At 43.2% G+C, this 24232-nt stretch overlaps 2 protein-coding genes across 3 annotated transcripts in view; one reads left to right on the top strand and one right to left on the bottom strand.

The window, feature by feature from the left end:
- GPCPD1 (glycerophosphocholine phosphodiesterase 1) overlaps positions 1-9186 on the bottom strand; it is a 53497-nt gene extending 44311 nt beyond the window's left edge. The window contains exon 1 of one of the 2 annotated variants that reach the window (XM_082216374.1): positions 9087-9186. The gene's annotated coding sequence lies outside the window, so the exon portion shown is untranslated. Of the gene's footprint in view, positions 1-8600; positions 8735-9086 lie in introns of those variants that run through there. The other variant, XM_082216372.1, reaches the window with a different exon arrangement.
- The window catches only part of CHGB (chromogranin B), an 86227-nt gene that overhangs the window by 6871 nt on the left and 55124 nt on the right, over positions 1-24232 (top strand). Inside the window, exons 2-3 of the mRNA XM_082216380.1 lie at positions 11660-11777; positions 15608-15792. Of these exons, the coding sequence (XP_082072506.1) occupies positions 15618-15792 (175 nt within the window). The 5' untranslated portion in view covers positions 11660-11777; positions 15608-15617. The remainder of the gene's footprint in view (positions 1-11659; positions 11778-15607; positions 15793-24232) is intronic.

Below are 24232 nucleotides of genomic sequence, written 5' to 3'. Positions count from 1 at the left end.
TTCTGCTGAAAGTTGGTTCCTACATCATTTGATTTCTTTGCACTTGACCACCAGAAATTAAACAGCTGCAAAACTGACTTTGTGAACTGGCCTCATGGAAAAGCCAGGAGTATGACATGAACTGAGATGATACAAAAGTGGCATCACTTTAAACTATTTAATATTGGGAGAAATTTTCTTAGCATATGCTTAAATGGACACCGCAGAGTAGTTTTAATGCCTGTTGTAGTTTCCATCATAACAGACTGAGTCTGACAGGCTTCAGCTACAGGCAGCTTTTTAGAAGTGGCTGCTCATTTCTGTTAATATTTTACTGGTATGGAAAACTATCACAGTCTTAAGATGCAGAAATGATTATGGCTTAGACCCAAATGTGCCCTAGTGCAAGCCGAAGGCATTTTTGCTTGCTCAAGGGAGGACCCGCAATCCTCCCTTTCTGCAGCAGCTTATTCCACTCCCTGGCATTGCACTCCAAGCTGTTCTAGTGAGCCCCACAAACCTCAGGAACAGCTTTTTACAAGGGGTGGATGGAAGTGGGAGACAGGAAAGCACTGCCTTTTTAATGGAGCTCTGTCTGCAGTAGCTGGAATCCAAGCCCATGCAGAGATTTCCCCAAGCAGAGACTATCATTCCTCTTGTCTCCTTCGTCAGACAGATGCCCAACAGGTCTCCTTTAATCTGTTTACTAGTTTTTATAACTGGACATCTGTGTCATCTTGACACTTCAAAAAAGAAGAAGACCTGGCACAAATCCAGTCTTTTGATAGTGCCTACAGGCCTTCTTAATTACATGTGGGTCCTGTATCAGTATGACTAATGGCTTGTAGCATAATGCTAGGGTAGGAGGCTCCAAGAGACTACAGTAAACAGATCACCAGGAGGATTTTGGAAGAGCCTCAAATAACCCTGAGACTACTGATCAGCTTGATAAGACTTGTGTGCAAACCACATCATTTGTTTCCCCAGATCCAATGGTTATAGCTGGCTGTGGGGGTGTGGCTGACAGATGGGAACATTGCCTGTTCTGATTCAGCACTTTCATCTGCTTGTTCTACTATGGAACACAACTTTTCTCGTTAGATGTGGGTCAAAAGGTGGAAGTGATATGCACAGAATACAGTGCAGCCATCAAATGAACAGTCTGTCTCATTAAGGCTGCAATCCTCACCTCACTGGGAGTAAGTCTCACTGAATTCAACAGGATTTACTTCTGAGTAGATGTGATTAGGACTGTTACCTAAGTTGCCATGAACACGGCTCCTTTAAGCAACTATACTGTCTTCCCTAGGATTGGAATGTAGGTTTAGGAGTATTGATTTTTAAACAATAGTGAATAAATCACATACTCCAAAGCAATCTCTTCTGTGGCCAGTGCGATTACTTTGATACAGATGGTTGAAGATTTTCAGGACCAGCCTATTATCATTCTGTCTGTTCATCTTTCAAAAAATGACAGTGTCCTGGGTGTGCACAAGAGGGGCCCTAAATGGTTGTGTAGGAGAAAAATAGTGTGTGAGAGTGGGTTTGAACACCCATTTTCCTCAATGTCAGCCAAATAACTGCAGATGACGATGATGATTTTATATATTTGCTGCCCATCATGCTTCTATATATTATCCCTGGCAACACAGGATAATTGTGCTGGTGCTCAGAGCGCCAGCACAACACTTTCACACTTTTTTCACAGCCACACAGACTAGAAATATTAGAAATGAAAGGCAAGGCAAAGCTCAGGGCAGCCAAATTCTGTGCCAGATTCTTTGCACAGCATTGGCAGAGATATTCAGAGCAACACACAGCCCTGAATGTTGGAGAGCTCTCAGCATTTACTCTAACCCTTTTAAAGGAATAAGCCTTGGACTCTTTACATCAAACTCCATACCACATTATTCTTTCAAGCAAGTATAAAGATCCCATAGTGGAGAGAGAAAGCTCAGTTGTATACCAGTGCTGGCAAGTTCAGTTTTCACATCTGGCATTTCTTGAGGGGAAATTATTTCCCTTTGTGTAGCTGCAGGTGTTCAGTGAATTCATCTTAGCAGTCATTTTAATTTGAAGATGCTAATAAGTGCACTGTTGGAGCTCTGTTATGCATCTTTCCCATTTCATCTAACTAAACTGAGGTTTTTGATAAGTGTGCATTATTCTGCCAAGGATCACTGCACAACTGAGCCTCATGCAGGCATCTGGCTGGCCACTGTGAGAAAAGGATGCTGGACTAGATGGGCCAAGCCATCTGAAATGGTCAAGGAATCACTTAAAGCGAAAGCCAAAATAAAAAATTCCTTCCAGTAGCACCTTAAAGACCAACTAAGTTAGTTCTTGGTATGAGCTTTCGTGTGCATGCACACTTCTTCAGATACACACTTCTTCAGAAGTGTGCATGCACACGAAAGCTCATACCAAGAACTAACTTAGTTGGTCTTTAAGGTGCTACTGGAAGGATTTTTTTATTTTGACTATGGCAGACCAACACGGCTACCTATCTGTAACTTAAAGCGAAAGCTTTTCAGGGAGGGAAAGGACCCTTGTTACTTCCCATGTGCAAATCAGTCCCAAGGTCAATCAGTCATTTTATTTACATGCCGCCTTTCCAGAGTTAAAACCCTGCTGAAGTCGGCTTGCAACGTATAAAAATTACCGTATTTTTCGCTCTATAAGACACACTTTCCCCCTCCTAAAAATTAGGGGAAATGTGCGTGCGTCTTATGGAGCGAATGCAGGCTGCGCAGCTTTCGCTGAAGCCAGGAGAGCAAGAGGGATCGGTGCGCACCGATCCCTCTTGCTCTCCTGGCTTCAGGGATAGCCGCCCGAAGCCTCCTGAGCACAGTGGGAGGAGAAATGGAAGGGGCTCCGTTTCTCCTGCTGCTTCGCTGAAGGGGTGCTGCGCAGAGAGGGAGAGAACTTTTTATTTCTTGTTCTCCTCTAAAACCAGGTGCGTCTTATGGCCGGGTGCGTCTTATATGGCGGAAAATACGGTATGTGGCTACAAACATAAGAAAAGTAGTCATAATCAATAAACAAAACATCAAAAAGTACACAACCAAACTGAACAATTTCCACGTAAATCGTAACAATCAAAGATACAAATAACCCCAGCAACAACAGCAGCAACCCTCCACAACAAACCCTGCTAAACAATGTTCCAGCCCAAGATTTACCCACAGCCAGAAGCTTCAGAGTTACTCTCCTGACTTCTGTATTGAAACACTGCCTACACTGTAGACTTCTGCTAGCTCTATCATAGGCTGTCTTCACTTGTATCATATGATTTCCACAACAGAAGGGTGTTTTTTTAAATGTCTGAGTAATGTTGCAACAGCCTTTGCTGAAATTTATGCAAAATTTATGCTTGTTCTTACAAAACGTGGTTGATAGCCTAAACTTGCAAATGATTGAAGCTGTGTCAAAAGACAACAAACCAAACAACTGAGACTTTATTTGGGTCTGAGCTCAGAGGGGCCTCAACCTGAGGTCCAATTTGGAGAACCCTTGCATGCTGAGGAATGTTCTGTGTTGGTGTTAAGAAATTCTTTTGCCTTTTAGCGCAAGGCTATACCAAAATGAAAGAGTCATGCCCCTTGCATGACAGCTGGGATGGAGTCCTCTGGCATCGCACACCAACAGCATTCTGAATAGATCCAACAGCAGCAGGGTCCATAGAACCAGAAGGTGGGAAGCCTCTCAGTAAGAACTAACTGCTTCTTACACTACCTCACCAGTCCAATGGTGCAGGTGGTAGGCCATTGAGCAAAGGAGCAGAGCCCACTTTCAAGCCAGACTATTGGCCCTTTAAGAGTCTGCAATTGTCCAACCAAAAGGGTAGTATACAGGAGAGGTGGACAACAGGTGGAAGCTCAAAAACTCTCCTTGCTGCAAGTTGCTAGCTCAGAGCTCTCTGTGGTTGTTACCTTACAGTGTCCTCTGGGCTCCTCCTTGTGACCAGAAGAGGATGCTTGGCCAGGTTGCACCAATGATAATAAAGCTAACTGATGGTTTAACTCCCTGTTTGAGCAAGGCCGAAGTGAAAACCACTTTTGAAAAGTAAACAAAGAATGTTAAACACCTTGCTAAACATTGCTGGTATCCTGGGATGGGAGATTTCCGTACATTTCTGTTATTTTGCGGCCAACTTTTTTGTGTGTCCATGGGGGTTGGGAATCTTTTTCCTATGAAGGTTCCTATGAAGAACCATTGCCCTTCCAATGCTGAGCAAAGCCAAAATAGATCATGTAAAAATAATAAGAACTGAAGAATAAATATGTAAAATGAGAAAAGTTGCTCAAGTTCCCTTAATTTACATTGATTGAAGAATTCTTTTTGAGGAAGAATTTGGATTAACAAGGTGCAGGATTGTAAGATTTATGCCACAGAATCTTTTAAACAAGGACATAGTGCATTTTGTTTGCACTGAGAATAAAACCATTCTGAGGTGGGGGTTTTTAAACAATCTGTATATAAATGTTATGAAATAATAAACAAACAAACAAACAAACAAACAAACAAACAAACAAGTCCCCTAACAACATTCCTTAAACCACTCCATTAGTATCCCATCTGCTATTTAAGTGGGTAGCAAGCATACAGATATAGTAGGTTAAAAAGTGGAGGTGAGGAGGAATATAGGTGCCTTACCCACTGCCTCTAAGGCACATCCTTCAGCTCCCACTCCCATTATAGACCTCCTACCATTCCCTTGCTACAGCATTCCTCCTCTTTGTCCTGCCCTCCCTCCTCCCCACTTTTAAAATTTTGTGTGTCTGCCGCTTGTTTACCCAGATACTTAAAATGAAAGCATTCTCACCATTTCCTGTGTCATTAACAACTGGCGCAGTATATGCATTTTGCAACCAGGAAAAATCTGCTCTATTTAAAGCAGGTGAATTTCACAGTTCCTTCCTCAGCCCAATTTCACAATGCATATTTGAAACAGGAACCACTTCAGCAAATTACTGTCAACATTTAAGGTGTTGGATTTTCTTAAAGGCTGCCTGCTGAAATAGACTCTGAGACAAACTGATAATATTGCAATAATATTGCTGACTGTTGACCCAAGAGGACAAGCCAAGTTTCTGACTCATCGATTGATTGTTCCACCCAGTTTTAATCCTTGGTGAGAGATGCCAGCTCTTTTCTGCTGTTTGCTTAATGCATAAGCAAAGAGAAAGGTCAGAAGAACCACAACAAAAATCTTTTTTTAAAGACACTTTATGATCATAACACTGCAATACAAATTCACTTTATGACACTGCAGTGCAGTGGCCATTTGCTGGATCTGTAAAATAGTAATGGCTTTCCTAATCAGCTATCTAATAGGTATGAAAAACAAATACTTACACTTGTGGAAATGTTTAATCATAAAATTAAAATAAAAGGGCAACCTTCACACTATTCAGTTTTGACCACTGATTGCATGAAGTAAGGGTAGACGATGTGGTCTCCCATCAGCTCCAGCCAGTGTGGCCAATGATCAGACATAACGGGATTTGTGATCCAAAACATCTGGACAGCACCACAATAGCTATTGCAGACACAAAGGCTCCCTTCACTCTATTTCTCGATTTTACTTTCTCCACTGAGCTCAACACTATATCAGGAGCTGCACCACTCTTGCTGCTCCCTATGAAACAAACACAGCTGGAAGCTGAAGTGACATGTGACCAGAGCATAGGCGCTCCAATACCATATTTGTTTCGCTGAGGCTCACAGCTAGCAGGGGCAGAAGGCAGGTGAGGTCCAGCAGGATCAAGCCCTGTCCAGGAGTCAGGACCCTGGAGGGCTCCCAGTGGGTCCTACTGAGTTTGCTGTGGGAAACTTACCTCAATAGGATGCTGATGCCTTATAAAGGCATTGTTTTTACATCAAAATAAGATTATTGTACTAGCCCAAAACCATGATAAATTCCATACAGTGAACAATCAGTTTAAAATATAACTCGGACATCTGCAGATAAAAACAGTAAGCAAACAGATGTGTCTTCAAATGGCAGTGGAATGCCAATAAAGATGGGCCTCCTTTATTCAGCAGGGAGGGCATTCCATTGTCTCTCAAGACGGACAGGTGCCAACAACAGGGCACTCCATAACACCAGTGCCACCAGTAACAAGCTCATTTCTGTGTTTCTACACGTCTCTTCTGTAGGGCTGTTGCTACCCTAAACAGGAAGGCTAAAGGTAGTTTGCTTCAAATTACTAGCTTTCACACCACACCTGCACCATAACACAAACAAATGCTGCTGGTCCTAAACTCTCATGTGCTTAGACACATTCCGCTTTAAAGTACCAATTTAAAAAAACAAGAAAACTTTGGACACCCATAGTATTTGTTGCATGTAATATCCTTTTTTTGCCTGGATAACTCTAGCTTGAATCTTCGGGACTTATACTGGTTTGACTGGTTTTTATCAGCAAGTTATTGACAATACCTTATTGACAATTTATCAAGGATAAATACTGAGTTCAGATTAGAGTAGGCATTTTTTTATTTAAAAAAACACTGCACATCATTGTAAAAAAAAAAAAAGATGTTAAAAATGACAGGCCCAGTCAACATACTGTGAAGCTGTAATCTTTTTCAGCTTGACAGGCTGATTGCTTAATTTAGGTAAGTGCTTAAGCATTCTGTTTAAAATGTTTCATAAGCAATGATCACAGTCACTGTGTGAACTTGAAATTGGCTTTTATCTGGTGCAGAATTCACTATACTAGGAATCTTTAGAAGACAGAACAACAATCCAAAGTATGGTAGAGGTACCTTAGATACACATTCACAACATTCCAGAGAATGTGTGTTCAAACCAGTTCCGCCATATCAGTGGCTGCATTTGAATATAGTGCTAAGCTGTGGTTTAATGTTACTAGCCTCCTCCTGAGCCTGCATGCTCCACCTGCCTCCTTTAGCATGGCATGAAGAAGAGATCAGAAAATTTCACTCCAGTTTTAATCCATTTAGTGCATTGTCCAAACACATACAAGCTGTGGCTAAACTACAGCCAGTGAAAATAAGACAGCTCTGTAAACGATGGTTCTAAGTTACTTTATCCCCAGTAACCACAGTTAGGAACATAAAACAAGCCTGCCAGATTGGGCCAATGGTCCACCTTGTTCAGATCTCACAGTAGCCAACCAGATCTTAAGGAAGGCCTCATTTAGGCACCAGGTGAAAATCTTTCTCTTTAACCAGACCTTTGGCTGATTAACATTCTATGTCCTTTTAAATGTATAGTGGGAGTGGGGTTATTGGTTTGTTTTTGTTTTTATTATGTATTTTGTGTTTTTATACTGTATTTTTATGTTGCGAACCACTCTGTGATCTTGGGGTGGAGGGCAGTATACAAATTTAATAAATAAAATAAAAACAAACTTTTTCTTTTTCTTCCGTTGTTGCCGGTTTGAAATGTCCTAGGTGGCCCCAAATACTTTAGTTCTACTGAAATGGTCTTGTATATCTGATATGCTGCTGAAACCTAGCAACCGGGTCTATTTATCCAAGCTTGTCTGTAGCTATTATTATTGGAACTTGTCAGTTTCCTGTGACTCTATTCCATAACATTTCCTCCTTCAGTTTCTGTACTTACATATTTAAAATATTTTTATCCTGCCTTTCTGTCTAAAGACACTCATGGTAGCTCATAATAGCATTTCCTGAGCGTACACACACATAGGATTGCGAGTTTAACACAATCCTGTGTACATCGACTCAGAAGTAAGTCCCATCCAGTTCAATGGTGCTTGTTCGCAGGGTTGTAGTGGTTGGAGTGTTGGACTTGGACCTGGTAGACCAGGGTTCAGATCCCCACTTGGCCATGAAGCTCACTGGGTGACCTTGGGCTAGTCATGGCCTCTCAGCCTACCCACCTCACGGGGTTGTTGTGAGGAATAATGCATAGCAGGAGAACCATGCATTTATTTGTTTATTGTTTATTATATTTGTATGACTCCCTTCCTCTGAAGATCACTGGGTGGTTCACAACATAAAAATACAAAACAATAAAACAAAACACATAATAAAACAAAACAATAACCCTCCTATCGTATGTCATCTTGAACTCCTTGGAGGAAAAAGGCGGGCTATATTTTATGGTGAATTGATTTTACAATGCTGTGTTATTTTACTGTTGTTAGCCGCTCTGAGCCCGGCTTCGGCTGGGGAGGGCGGAATATTAATAAATATTATTATTATTATTATTATTATTATTATTATTATTATTATTATTATTGATTAATAACAAAAATAATAATATTGGATTTCAGTCTTAAGAAATTACATTATACACACAATAATAATAATAAAGAACGGAAAGCTTGTTTGCACTGGCAGACAATGCGTGCTTCTGCAATCCGATGCACATTTCCCGGGGTGCAAAGCCCCGCTGAACAGGCTAAAAGTAAATTTCGCTGTGCACATGCCATGCTTCGGAATGCAAGTTGTTGGTGCTTCTGCTTCTATTTTTTGACCCCCCCCTAAAAAAAAACCACAGCCCCCCCCCACCAAGCGCTTTCTAACTGTATGAACTCTGGAAGGATTTCCTTCTCGAATTCCACTCCATGCCCCAACAGTTCCCCCGCAAAATTATGCTTCAAGTTTTCCTATAATAATACCGGTTGACACCACAAATTTCATCCTCGTCTCTCGGTGCACCTCCTTTTCGTCGCGCCCTCAACAAAGATGGCAGCGTTGCCTTATTCTCACGTTTAGGAGCAGGAAGGAGGGGTTAGAATATCGGGCTCGTTTCCTCCCTAGCCGAGTAAGCATCTGTGCAAGTTTTATTTTATTTTATTTTGCATTCTTAATCACTACCACATGGAGGCTGAGGGGGAAAACATTTCTGTCTTTTGCTTCTATTTTGGACACTTGTGTGTTCGCCCGTCTCTCCCCCCCCCCCATTTATGCATTGTTTCCCATGATAGGTCCCAAGGCGACTAACAATAAAAGCATTAAAAAAAACACACCATCTGTAATTTGTATAAACACCACGCGCTGCTGCCACTCCAACGAGAGAGAAAACAAAATATCAGCAAAGACCAGGAAATCCGGTCTGCAGGCAAATGAGCTGCTCTGCAGCCAACATCGATTGCTTTTTTTGCCTGTGTTTTCTCGTGCCTCTGCTGCTTCAGGAACTGCCTGGCTGGAGGTGCTGAGCCTGCGTTGTAAGTCAAGTAGAAGGGGGTCCGGCGGAGGCTCGCCTTTTTGCTCCTGGAATTCCACGTTTCTTGTGAGACAAGCATATCTACCAAGCAGACACGTGTCAGGGGGAGGGAGCGCTCTTGGAGGGCTTGGAAAGGGGAAGCCGTCGGGTTTCCAGCAAATCCTCCTAGTCAAATGTCGTAATGACACCTCAGTACGGGGTAGTCAGCTGCATGTTGTTTTTGTTGCAGAAGATTAACTGGGCTGGTCTGAAATCCCTCCGGAATTTCGCAGCATGGTTGGACTATGATCACATGGGCTGAAACACACGTGTTTGTGTGTGTGAGAAAGTTGGCTAGAAACAAAGCAACTTCAGTGATATAATTTTATTTCTACGGGCTAGGAGAACATATGATGATGATGATGATGATATAATAATAATAATAATAATAATAATAATAATAATAATAATAATAATAATAATAATAATAATAATAATTTTATTATTTATACTCTGCCCATCTGGCTGGGTTTCCCCAGCCACTCTGGGTGGCTTCCAACAGAACACTAAAATACAATAACCTATTAAAAATTAAAAGCTTCCCTAAACAGGGCTGCCTTCAGCTGTCTTCTAAAAGTTTGGTAGTTATTTTTCTCTGACATCTGGTGGGAGGGCGTTCCACAGGGCTGGTGCCACTACCGAGAAGGCCCTCTGCCTGGTTCCCTGTAATATGGCTTCTTGCAGCGAGGGAACCGCCAGAAGGCCCTTGGCGCTGGACCTCAGTGTCCGGGCAGAATGATGGAGGTGGAGACGCTCCTTCAGCTATACTGGACCGAGGCCGTTTAGGGCTTTAAAGAAGAGTTTTGTACCAAGGCATGTTGGAAGGCTGTGCTTTGCAGAGCGAGGAATTCCAGTTATTGTGTGGTACTTCATCAATTTGCCTTGGGCTCCCTTTTTTTGAGTGAAAAGCCAGGCGGAGGGCTTGCTTCCTTGCTTTCCTAGCACCAGCTTGCTGGTGCTGACAGATACTGCCCGATTTACATCTGGCACCATTGACCCCATTGTAATTTAGATGGCGTTGGTACTGTACAAAAAACACTCCCTGCACCTAGAAAACGAGAATGTCAGAGAGAAGGCTGCTATACTAACCTTCAACCCTTCTCCATGTATATGGTTTTTGTTTTAAAGGGGAGGCTGTTAATGGAGGAGCGTTTATTCTGTTATGTGACTGTTATGCACCTGCAGTCTGAATTTTGCTATAGATCAGGCAGCCTGCCTCTAGTGGGAGCTAGGCCTAGCTAGAGTTGCTATAGCTGGTATGCTACAGTCATTTCAGCAGACCTAGAAACCATTAGGGTAATATTGTTATGCTCATCCCATTCACCCATTGGATATCAACTTTTCCTTTCGTCAGTAAACCTTCCTGGACCATTTTGCCCGCAGCTTCCCCAACGGAAGATCTGCCTGGCAACTTTGCCGCTGACCTAGGAAGGGACATTTGCAGTCATTCTGGCCAAACCGCTATCACTCCTTTAGAACAATATTAAATTGGTATGATACATATTGCAGAGCTTTTCTATAGCAGCCAACGTTGTGCTTGGGTTAAGTGAGAATAAACTAATTTTACAATTCCTACCCACCTTAGAAGATTGGCAGATGCAACTAATGGACTATATGGAGATGGCGGAAATGACTGGCAGAATCCGAGACCAGGGAGAGGAGACGGTGGAGGAAGACTGGAAGAAATTTAAAATTTATTTGCAGAAATATTGTAAAATTTTTGAATGTTAAGGACATTGAAATGAATCGCAGGGGCTTTAGCGACAAAGTAAAATATAAGATTGGATTAACAATAGATAAATTAATAGGATATGAATTTGCTGATTTAATTTCTAAAAAGGGATACAGGGACGGGAGACGGGAGGAAGTCGGGAAAATAAGTCAACTGAAGATGAAAAATTAAGAAAGAGGGAATTTTTGTTTTTTGTTATTATATGTGTTTTTATCTTTTTTTTCTTTTTTTTCTTTTGATGTGTTTAATGTTTGTATTTTTGTACTGTATTGTTTTTTGTGATTTTGTATTTTTTTTGTCTTTGTATGTTTTTTTGTAAAAATTGAATAAAATATCTTAAAAATAAATAAATAAACCAATTTTACAATTGAGTGGGGAGGCATCTATTCAGCATTAGGGCATCAACATTCTGTGTATATAACAGATTTGTGGTAGGGGGAATCTCCACAGGTGCAGCTTGCCATGTCACAGGGCTTTCAAGGTTTTGGAAAACTGCACCCCCTTTAATTTCTTTGCTTCAGCCAAGCATGCAGAACATATTTATGCCCTTCTAATGACAATGAAATATTAATTTCCTGTTTTAGCAGTCCTTTTCTGTGCTTGGTCTTCAGACTATGACAAATCATATAATGGGTGCCAAGAAGAGGCTATACATGCGCACATATAACGTTTAGGTGTCTTGATTACTGTCAGCTGAGATGTTTAGGGTACACAATCAGTAAGTGTTTGCTGTCTTCCAGGTTCAGCTGTCCATGATTGAAGGGTGTCCATAAAAGAGAACATTCCTTTCTGCAAGAATAGCATGGCCTCGTGAAACTAAGGATCAACCGCCCCCCCCCCCCAGTGATCCTGGCACGGGTGAGTCTAGACAGAGCCTTCAAATTTTAATTAGTTCATACATGTCCTTACTTTGTTGTACTTCTCACTAATTTAGATTGAGGGGGGCAGCAACAGCTATGAGGAGGACCCAGCCCCATTCAACTATATATGCATTTGTAGCCAGAGAGCAGTTACGTTTTTTTTGTAGGGTTGAATGCTGGTTGATCAGATGTGTTAGCCATTTCTGTTACAGAGGACAAGATGTCCATGCTTTAAGCATGAAGCACAAACAGTTGACCTTGCTCCTCCACTCTGGGAATGCTATGAGTCCGCAGGGCCTGATCAGCAGATTAGAACTGTGGAAACACCTGCTTCACAAAGCAATATATCACTGATTTATTCCTGAAGGTGATGGTCTTCTTTGTCCTGGATTTGATAAACACTAGGGCATATGTGGACTTGAAGCACACAGATGCTTTGGAAAGGTCACGCTGTGCCTGGCGCCGTGATGGTCAAGTTTTACTCTGTCTGTTTATTTCATTCCAAAGAGCATGACTGGATTTCTTGGAAGGCGGCTGTTTGCATGACAGGTGTTGTCAGAGCACGCAGCTAGCTTGTTTGTCTTTGGCAGGTTTCCTGGAAGAACAGTCGAAATGTCGGAGCAATCTTCGCCACTTCGGTGTGAGTGAAACAAGGAGCTCTTCAAAAACATTAGCTCCAGCTTAGATTTCCACGAAATCAGCTGCTTTCCAGCTAATCCCCAATCAGCTTTGTGACCATTTTCTGCCCCTGCTTCTTCTGATTCATGTGTCGCTTAACTTTTCTACTACTCTCCTTTTAGAGAAGTAGAAAAGGCAAGTGAATGAGATTAAACCATGATGATTTGGTTACTGCTGTTCACAGTAGACTTTTTTTGAATTGGCACAAAAACATTGCTCAGTTAAACAATGCTTTTGTGCTGATTTAGTTTAGTTCAATGAAACACAAGAACTGGGCAAAATATTCATTGAGAAATGGCTGTAGTTTATGTTCTCAAAAAACTGACCACCTGTTAATATAAATCCCAGACCTCAGAAATCATATGAGCACATGCTGCCTTATGCTGACTGTGACCATTGGTACATCTAGCCTGGTACTGTCTGCTCTGAATGGCAGCACCTCTTCAGAGGGTCTCAGGCTTTGCTGTCAAGCCTTTTGAGTGAAGAATCTGGTAACTTAACTTGGGACCTCATGCATCCATGTATTCACCCAAAGTTTCATTTGACAATAACTTGCTTTTCCTGCCTCACCCCTGTCGCTGTTCTCTAACACGGAAACTGTTCTTATTAGCATTAACCTTGCCTCCGTTCTCTAGGTCAAGTAAACCGATCATGTTCTGATCAGAAAACTGATACTGTGGAGTTAACTAGCAAGTGTGATGCAAAGGGCAAGTTCAACAGCATTCTGTAGAAGCAGACACACACACACAATCTGGAGCCAATAGAAAAGATCTCTCTCTGTGTCTTTATTTAAAATCATTTTTGTTTGTAGGGGTGGAGTGGGTCTAACAGAGAATATTGGAACCCCTTTTCACCATACCAGACAGTTGAAAATACAAAAGCACATGCAGGCGTAATGCTTTCTCTAAGCTAATTGTGTAAATTGTTCTCACTTGCTTGACAATAGCAATGTGCTGGAAAAGGGCTCTTGGGTGTCGTCTTCTCCGACTTGGTAGAATGTCATTGGCATTGTAGAACCATATGTCTGTATATTCTCAAACACAGGGGTGACATAATACAGTTATGAAAGATTACTTCTGATGTGTCGGTTTTCCCCACAAATTCTGGCCACTGATTCCCATTTGTAATGGGTTTAGGGGTTGCTCGTGCGTAAGTTGCCACCACTCCTGGCGAGGTTACCTGGTTAAACCCTTTCTGACTGAACAGACTCCAGCATCGTGACTGTCTCAGTCGCTGGCAGAATCCGTCAGTGGGCGTTTCTTAAACTTCTTCCAGCACAAAAGTTCCTTGACGCCAAGTCTCCTCCTACTCTCCCTGCGCGGAAGTCTTCTGCGCAGGGAAGGTGTGGGCAGCGGAGTACCCGTACTCTCTCCGCTGGTCTCCGGCAAGGAGTCTTGGAGCCTCCTCTCCGATTCCCCCATCTGCCCCCCTTCTCTACTGGTGTTACGCTGATTTCCTTCCCCAGCGGACGGGCTGCCTCTCTCCCTACTGGGACCCTCTCCGCCATCCCTCTGGAGCCTTCCCTCCGCTTCTAGCTCCGATGGCAGTTCCCTGACACCACTCTTCTAAGGGCCTCTGCTAGGGCAGCATAGTTTGTACCCATCTATCCGTCCCAGCATTCAAACTATGAGGAAGCGCTCTCACAATTTTTGTGATACATTCTCCCTACTGTCAGCAGTATGATTCCCATGCATGATTTTTGTGCCTGCACTAGGGCTGCGCATAATACTTCCGTGTACAGGCTTTTCCTACTTTGAGATTGCTCTTCTGGAAAAGTTGTGGTCCTCCAGATGTTACTCCAGACGCTCATACCCCATTGGAACAGATAATTCATCTTTCTTTTCTTTTTGGAGTTAGGTAAAGAAATTATTTTGAGTAGCTGCCATACGTATTCTGATCTTGGCTCTCAGTTTGTGCAAAACGTGGTTGTGCCTGATAAACTTGATGGGTAATCAGGCGTTTTAACAAATGGTGCATAGTGCTTTAAAGGCCAAACCACCAGTTGACAACCACAATACCAGAGAGTAGATTCTTGACCTGGATGCAAAAAGATAGTTGTGTAAGTATTAGGTGGACCTCTACTGAAAAGTCTCTCGGTCTGGTCACCCTCCATTTTTCTCCCAGAGGAGGCACCCAGAGAAGGGCCTCCAGTGGTGACCTAATGGTCTGGGCAGGTTCATACAGGAAGAGATGCTCCCTAAGGATAAAGGTTTTTCAATAGAAGCTGCTGGATTGTGTCTTTAAAGATTTGGTCCTGCACATCTGTTTGGAATTATTTTATCAAGTTATGTATTCCCTTCTGGTGTTCCTCAGTTGAGTCTGCTTAGAGCAGGCATGGCCAAACTTGGCCTTCCAGATGTTTTGGGACTACAACTTCCATCACCCCCAGCTAACAGGACCAGTGGTCAGGGATGATGGGAATTGTAGTCCCAAAACACCTGGAGGGTCAAGTTTGGCCATGTCTGGCTTAGAGGTTCCTCTAAAACGCAGTACTGGAGAGTTGCCTCTTAGCCTCTCCTGTGTAGCACAACTTGCTCATCATGATGTCAGCTCCTCCTTTGTTGGCTACTTTAATTATGATGTCAGCACTGCTTCTGAGCCTGTGGATGGCTTTATATGCTGCATGGCTGAGCCTCTGAATATCAGAAAGGCAATATGCATTTCCAATGTACTCTTCTCCCTCCCATGAAGGAAACAAAATACTTCAGTGCTGTCTATGGACCTCTTACCACTGGGAGTGCTTTATAGCATGTTTCCAGAATGTACCGTACACAGTATTCCCCCAACAGAGAAAACCACCAGCTTTGTATCTTAAGACAATTCCAAGCTAAAATATGTCAAGGTGGTGTTCCCATGCGAAGAAATCCATAGTCAGCATAATAAATCTCCCAGTTTGCAGGTGGGGTGCTGCTTTTCAGTTCATTCTACATTTACTCAAAATTGGAAGACTGACTGAGTTCAGTGGGGCTTGCACCCAGGTATGTATGTCCAGATCACTTCATTGCAAACAGGCTTGCATTGGAGTATTTCCCCCTTTCTATTTTCTAATGGGTGGAGTGGAATACTACACAACATCCTGAAATGAAAAAGTGGGCTGTGAATTGTCAAAATAAATCTAAAGAGCAAAAACAATTCTTGCCTTTGTTTCAGTGGTCTTGCCATGGAAGGAAGCGAAGCGACGTCAAGCTGCCAGTCTGGAGAAAGCAGCTTGCTGGACATACCATGCGTCATAAGTGCAGAAAGTTTTCTGCTGAATCCCAGAACTGGGAGAAGTGATGAGATTCTTAGTCCTGCTGGCACATTTGTTTCTCCGGCATCCACAGAAGTCGACACAGGTACAGGACTGTCACTGATATTACTCTCATTGGCACTTATGTTCCCCTTCCCCTGCCCAGAATAGCCAGGTAGAGAAAAAGACACACTAGGCACATTTTCTTGATACTAGGCAGCTGTTTGCTTGAATATGAATGATTTGTTTGCGTTTCAAAGAGTTGGGATCATGACACCTTTTCATTCAAGTTTAGAATTAAGAACATAGGAAGCTACCTTATACCAAATTGGACCATCAGTCCATCTTAGCATTTTCTTCAGTGACTGTTAAGAGTATCGATGAGGTTGCTCAAGAGCGATCAGGCAAGATGCCTCACTGGTCTTTTCAAAAGCTTTATCGGTGCTAAAACCTCTACAATGCAGAACGCCTCTATTCCATATCTTGCTCACTCACTAGCAGAATCTGAGAGTGGGCGGTCCTTAAACTTTCCCCAGCAGAGTAGTTTCTTGATCCCCAGCCTACGCCTCCCCTCAAGGACTGCGCAAGGACGGCTTGGGTAAAGGGGGATCTCTCTCCTCCCCGCTTTGCTCAGGCAAGGTGTCCTGGCACCGCCTTGCATCCCCCGAGCCCTGCATCTCCTCCTCACTAGAGGCGTGGCTTCCTTTCTCCGCTGAGGAAGTGCTGCTTCCCACGATCTTTGGGGGCTCTCTGTAATCCATCCGCCTTTTCCCCTCTCGCCCCTGAGCCGATGGCAGTTCCCTGACAGGGACTTGCAGTGTTTGCTCCAGGGTTGGAGACGGGGGCATTCCCAGCCATGCCACTGAGCTGTGATTCTTCCCCATAGGGGTAATTGTCACGCGGCAGTGCTGGCTTAAAGTTATATTTGTGCCACAAAGTTCTGGGTCAAGTTGATTTGGCGACTTGCCTTGCTGAATCATTCATTCCCTGCTTCGTGTCTGGCAAAGGTGACTTACTGCAATCTCTTGTGCTATCTCATTCTCAATTGTTCTCTCTTCCTGGGCAGAGGACTATTTTGGTGGACAGAGGACCGAGTTTAATATGAATCGATGAGGTCATGTCTGCAGTTTCAAAATAAGCTTTAAGATGAAAAATTTTGGTTGGAAATAGAAGTACAAACCATGGCACAAAACTCAGGGTTTTGGGGGTTTTTTTAAAAGGAAACTCTCTTCCTGCTTCCTGACTGAAGCCATTCAGTCTGTGTATAAGTAGAAGAGCACCCAACAGGGAGTTGTCCACTTCCCTCTGGAGTAAACCAACAATTGGCCTTTCTATTTGTAGTAGCACACCCCACGTCACAAACACCTACCAAGGATACATGGTGGGAGGGTGGGGTGGGGGAACCTGCTTGAGGGCTTGGAAAGGGTTTTCTAGTAGCTCCTAATAGGGAAACATAGCATCTCAAAATAGGGTTGTCATGTGGCCGTTGTTGTAGTTACAAGAAAGCAACTAGGCTAGTCTGAAATCCTTCTGAAATTTCTCAGTGCAGGTGGAATCCAGTCACATGGTCGGAAACAGAAGTATAGTGGGGACAGACTGCCCTACTTCCCTTGAAGTGAATGTTATTTTTGCCCACCAAAATACTGCCAAGCAGAAATCCTCAAACTCAGCTCTCTTGTGTTGTGGGCAGTAGATGCCCCAGCTCTGTTACTTCACATCCCGTAACTAGAAAGGTCATGTTGGGATCTGGCATCCTATGCATATGGGATTACGACACCTTCCTTGTAGTCATGCCAGCATTACTCTCACAAGCCATGCCCATTTCTGGAATACTCTGTGTGTGTTTTCTTTTAAACTAGTCTAAAATGTATTCTGCTCCAGTTTGACAGACAGATACACCTGCTACAGTGCTGCATATTTGGTGTATTTGGTCTTGGAGTTGTTTGAGTATATTGCTGTCTGCTTTCTGTTTTCTGCTTTCTCTTTATTCTACAGTGCAGGGGCAGAGATAGACTTTGGCATCTCACTATGTTGCATCATGTGATGCTGTCTGAGATCACGTTGTGATCCGCCATTTGTACTTCCTCTCTGACATGTTTACACAGGCGGTTAAAATGGCATAATTGCCCTCTGCCTCTTAGAGTCATAAGGGTGTGTAAGTGTGTGTGTGTTTTGTTTATTACCTTAGATTAGACCAGGATAAGCTATCCTTGTCTGTCAGAAGTTAAATTCCTTTTGCGCTTGCGTATCATAGACGTCATGTCAACTTCTGGTTTCTGGCTCCATCCACATACTAATTTAGATGGGGAAACTAGTGGCAGGCAGAAGGTTCAACCCCTTTTCTGCCGCCACTTGCTGCTATAATCCAGTTTAGATTTCTGCTCCCTGCAAGCTCCCACTGTTTAAGTAAAACTTAAAAAACAAAATATCATGTGTCGTTTGACCCTTGAGAGTGGATAGGTGGTATTTGCTATGGGGTAATTTAAATATCCAGCTATTGCGATCAGCTAGAGATAATGGGATGGGTCAGATTTTTGCTCTATCCTGTCAGAATTGTAATAAAACTGCCTCATAGTTTTAGGACTACTAGCCAGTAGAAACCTACAGAGGGCAAATAAACAAAGTATTGGCTATTTCCCCCTTTCTTGAAGAGGTGATATTAAATTGTCAGATTAGTTAACCTCTGTTGTGAGGTTTTTGTACTGTTTTCCATTTGGGTGATTCAGGAAAGAGAGGAACTTATGACAGATTTTATGTTCAACTTAATTTCTGATGATTTCAGCTTTATTGATGGTGTGCTTTTTAAAACAATGCATAGTTTTGCTGTGTGTTCTTTGCTAAACTGTCTTCTTTACTAAACTGACAGCCCAATTCTATGTCTGATTATGCAGAAGTAAGTCCTGCTGAAGCAAATTCCCAAGTAAGAGCACCTAGGATTGTGGCCTAATGGTTTACTTGAAAGTAACTCCTACTGTGTTCAGGGGGACAACTCCCCAGTAAGTGAGTTTACAAGTGCAGTCTGAGTACCCTACAAATTAGGTGCCACTTTCCCCCCTAAATAATATTCTGTAATATTTAGTTTTCTGATTTCAAATGTAAAGCAAAAACGAGCCATGCCTATATTGGTGAGAAACACATGCTGGTCACTGCTTCCATTTCCACTAGAGGGCTGTCAAAGTAGGGTTTTTGCAATAACCTGATTTTTTTTTTCAGACTTTGGTGTGGGAAGACCCAATTTATACACCTTATCATAAGGTACTGCTCTGCATCTCATGCTTCCTAAACTGTTGGTTTCCAGATGCAACACTACCCTTGCTTTATATTTAAAAAATACAGATGAGGGATAAAGGTAAGGTAAAGGTAAAGGGACCCCTGACCATTAGGTCCAGTCGTGACCGACTCTGGGGTTGCGGCGCTCATCTCACTTTATTGGCCCAGGGAGCCGGCATACAGGTCATGTGGCCAGCATGACTAAGCCGCTTCTGGCGAACCAGAGCAGCGCATGGAAACGCCGTTTACCTTCCCGCCAGAGTGGTACCTATTTATCTACTTGCACTTTGACATGCTTTCGAACTGCTAGGTTGGCAGGAGCAGGGACCGAGCAACAGGAGCTCACCCCATCACAGGGATTCGAACCACCGACCTTCTGATCGGCAAGTCTTAGGCTCTGTGGTTTAACCCACAGCGCCACCTGCGTCCCTGTACAGATGAGGGATAGGTAACTGGAATTAGCCAAATTCTTATCCCCCATCCTCTGTGGGACAACTTGTGACAGGTGGGTGGGGGCTGCTCACTTGTCTATCACCTGGTGTTACCTGGTGAGCCGTTTTTGCTGATGCAGATGTTCCGCAGAGAGTTGAGGCTTGGAAAGTGTCACGCATGGTGCTAAGCAACTCCTGACAATCAGCTGCTATCTTTTATAGGGTGGTACTCAAATAGGTACCACTCCGGCGGGAAGGTAAATGGCATTTCCGTGCGCTGCTCTGGTTCCCTTCTACAAAAATACTTACTTTTTAAAATGGAAATCTGGGTATTATAGTTCCTTCAGGGCAGGGGATGGATTCCTCCTCTTCACTCCCAAGGTCATAGAGACGTTAGTGCTCATAATGAACAGCCAATGTTGACATTTGAAGTGAGAAACTGTTCTCACTTGAAAATGCACATGTGAATTGGGCTTATTAAAATAATTAATGGAGATTAATACCATCACAGCTTTTGAGTTCTTGATGTGTCTTTGAAAAAGTGAAAGCCTTGTTCATCATAATAGTGGGGAAAGGGCAGGCAAGTCTTGTAAGCTTCCTTCAGGATCGTTCAGTGTGGCTGCCTCTCTGACATCTCCAGCGGCTCCATTTCCCTTTCCCCATTCACACAGTCTTAAAACTTCCTCTCATATGTAATGAGGTGCTTCTTCCTTTTAGTCCTTTATACACCATTATTTCTCAAAGTTTGGAGTCAACCCCACAATAGTGAGGACTAGAATCTTACCATGGCGGAGTAGGATGAGAGCCACATGGCAGGCAGCTGCAGTGCTACAGCTTCTAAAAGGAGCTGTTTCTAGCTGAATAGCATAAAAGGTAAAGTTAAAGGGACCCCTGACCATTAGGACCAGACATGGCCGACTCTGGGGTTGCGGCGCTCATCTCGCTTTATTGGCCGAGGGAGCTGGCAAACAGCTTCCGGGTCATGTGGCCAGCATGACTAAGCCGCTTCTGGCGAACCAGAGCAGCACACAGAAACGACGTTTACCTTCCCGCTGGAGTGGTACCTTTTTATCTACTTGCACTTTGACGTGCTTTCGAACTGCTAGGTTGGCAGGAGCAGCGACCAAGCAGCGGGAGCTCACCCTGTTGCGGGGATTCGAACTGCCAACCTTCTGATCAGCAAGTCCTAGGCTCTGTGGTTTAACCCACAGCACCACCCGCATCCCTAGCTGAATAGCATAGGCTGGAACTAAAACCTCAATCCTTGAGACATATATTTAAAGGTCAGGGATTCAAATGTTCCTTAAATAAGGGAATATGTGCATGATTGGTAAGGGAAAGAATTCCTCACCACCACAAGTTTGCTTTTATCCATTTGTGCAGCAAGATGTTCCTATTGTGGTTCAGCTTCATAAGTTTTTATTTCATTTTTTTTCTGTTTAATTTCAACTCACAGTCCCGAAAGCATATTTGCTTCTGGAAGACAAAGCCATGCATTAGCAGTTAGGTTATATTGAAAAAGGCTTTAAATGGAAAAAGTCTTGGTGTTTTGGGTTGTAATTGTTTAGTATAAAATGGCCATGGACTCCTGTGGTACTTACAGAGAGTAGAGAGCACTTCAAGTGGCAAAACAGGACGTGCTGCTCCTAAGTGGAGCTGCCTCGTTCGGTGGGTTTTGTGACCCATCACTGCTGCAAAACTTATTCATAAACCAGCCTGGCTGGAGTAGACATGACTGAGCCAAATGGACAGAGGATTTGACTTACCTTCAAACACTTACCTTTGACTCCCTTGACTCTGTGCCCAGGACAAGAACCAGAGCTAGCAGATAAATTGCTTGCCTTTCCCATATTCACTTTCAAACTTAATTACAGTTAGGCAGCTTAGGTTTCATTTTCTCGAGAGTGCTTTTGAGACGGTTAGAAAACGTCTTTCTTAAGCCGTAGACATTCTAGGTTGCTCTCCCCACCCCCCCACCCCACTGCCACCCTTGGGATCTAATTTGAGCTGGAATTTAAAAGAAGCACCATAGTTTAGTTCACAAGATTAGAATCTGAAGATGAACACAGGATGTTCTTGCGGGGGAGGAAATCTCACCGATACCTGTGTTGGTTCCTTTCCCAAGCGCGGTATCTTATCCTTCAGGAGGACTGAACTTTATATATTGCTGTGGGCAAGGGTGGAAATACAGAGAGCAGAGAAGCAAAACAGGAAATTAAATTCTAATCTATAAAGCTAAGCCCATGTCAAATGTCATTCTGTTGTAGCAGAAGCCGTATGCTTTATTGTAACATTTCCAAAGCAAAATAAATCCAAAGCCTAGCAGGTAGTATGGGTTGCAAGGGACGTGCACGGATGTCATGCTCTTGCTATCTTTTGCCCCTGCTAATGATATGTTGGCCTTTTTCTGAGGTTTGAGAGAGGATATACAGTATTTGTATTTGTTCGGTCTAACTAGAGGTACATGAATCCTCTCATTTACTGTTGGTAACTTTATAGGGTAGCTAAAACCCAGATACTTTGATTGAAATGCATATTTTTAAAAAAGGATAAGTGCACATACATCTAATGAAGTAGGTTTACCCCCTCCCCAAACCCCCTAATTAACAAGTGTCACAATAAACAAAATACCATAAAGTGAAGTGCCACAATGAAATAGGGCACACACTCTTTTAAACTATTGCATAGACATGGGTGGAGACTCTGTGGTCCTCCAAATGTTGCTGGACTACAACTCTCATCATCCCTGACCTTTGGCCATTCTAGCAGAGGATGATGGGAGTTGGAGTCCAACGGCATCTGGGAGAGTCACAGGTTCGCCACACTTACTTCTTTCGTCAAATTTATAAACCGCTTGATTGTAAAAACAACAACCACCCAACAACCTCAAAGTGGTTCATGTAGAAGCACACACACACGTCTCAGTAGACTTGCATTTGCAGCAACACATTTCTCAAATATGTAGCGTTTGGTTGTCTCGTTAATGAACATCACTAGGAATTTGAATTCCTCTGACTCTTGATTTAAAAAGTGAGCTTTCTGGCCCTTCAAAAATAAATTTAGAAGCATGCTTGTGGCATTGATAGATATTTGTCAGGGCTGCTGGAAGTTGCTTTCCCACAATAGGTTAAGAAATGATGTTCGGATCAGTGCTCACTCCCATCCCTGGGAGCCAGTCATGAGCCAAGAGGCAAGCGGGTGGCTTAATGCATTTGTCAGAAGCAGAGCACGTGGCAGGGTAGAGAGAAAGTGGTCTGGAAGGGCTCTCTTGCTGAGATACAAGTTGCTCAGACTGAAGAGCAGGCCTTGCAGGTGTGGCTTTATAGGACCGGGTTATCTTGATTCATGTGACTGGGTGCTAAGTCAGGTGGCAGCATTTATTATAACCACCCAGGTGGCATTTCTGGATAGCAGAGTTCAGTCTGCTGTTCTTTCAGCAGAGATTCTACCTAGTGGCACAGGACGTTAGCTGCTGGAGCCAGGCTGGCAAAACTCCTGGTTTAAGACCTCCTTGCACCCTATGATGCATCTAGTGAACATAGCTTTCAATACCTTTTGTCACCCATTCTCTTGACACTATTCTAAAATTCTCCATCCTGTTCTGATACACTTATTGCCAAAACAGGAGTCAGTAGAGTCTTTCGTTTTAAACATGGGGCTTTGGGCATCCTAAGAACCTTTCTTGTTATAAGGAATCTGCGAATTCAGTAACAGGCAGCTTATGTGTGTACTACTTCTGTTAATTAAAGATTGGCCTCATTTTGGTCGGATTGTTTTGATCAGATTCCCTGTGGACAGGCAGGTGGTTGCTGTGCTTGCATGTTAGAGAGAGGTCAAGATCTGAGTTAGTGCTGGGTTCATCCAGATGATTGACAGTGATGGTGTGTGGGGACTTGCTAGTTCAGGGAGGCAGGTTCTATTGACCAGTCTGCACCAGCATGCTGCTCATTGACTCTAAATTAATACATTATTTATTGTTTTATTTATTAAATTTGTATGTCGCCCGTCATGCGTATGAACCGATGCTGCTGAGGTGGTCAACATGCGTCTGGCTGCATTACTTGCAGGCAGGGGCACATGTAACTGAACATACATAATTCAAAAAGATGCCATTCCCCCACCTCGCAAAACTAGCAAGTCAGGAAGAAGACTAGATGAGAACCTTACCTCCCTCTGTGGAGGGAACTTTTCATTTGGAGGGGCATTCAGTCTTGTTAGCAGTCTGAAATAGTGCAGCCCAGATTTGGTTTATCACCTCTATGATAACTAGGCATATTCCAGAGGTGAGGCAGCTGCTAGTACATTCATTCTGGTGGTGTTTGAAGTGTTTTCTCCTCCCTGTTATGGGACCAAACATTTCCCTCCTTTCTGAGCCCAGGAGAGGTGAAAACACTTCTCAGGTGCTTCACAGCAGAGTTGATACTCGTGAAGCTAGGCTGCTTTGTTGATGCTGCTTGATTTTGGCATTGGATTCAGTTGTCAGCTCACACAAAGATGCCAGATTTATTTTCTGAATAAAGATGCTGTGCCTGCGATGCATATAGCCTGTCGCAGATTGATTGTCTTGTAGGCTTCACGAAAAGTGAGCAGCTCCGCTGCATGATGATTTGCTGTTTCAGTGAGTTAAAACCCCAGTAGAACAGTTGCTGTACAGTAGCTGTAAGGCTGTATTACTCTAGAGCTCGTACTGTGGTTGAATTAGTTCGAGGACCACGCAGAAGTGCATAAACAGCCTAGTAGGCACCCTTTAATCATTATAATGTGATAGCAATAGAGTGGGGATGTGATGGTGCGGAATTTGTATTGTGTCAACTCTATAGGTCCTAAGACCCTCCTGCATGTCTT

The sequence above is a fragment of the Podarcis vaucheri genome (genome assembly GCF_965113315.1).
Source record: "Podarcis vaucheri genome assembly, chromosome: 3".
Classification (NCBI taxonomy): domain Eukaryota; kingdom Metazoa; phylum Chordata; class Lepidosauria; order Squamata; family Lacertidae; genus Podarcis; species Podarcis vaucheri.
This window is presented reverse-complemented; position numbering and strand designations above follow the sequence as displayed.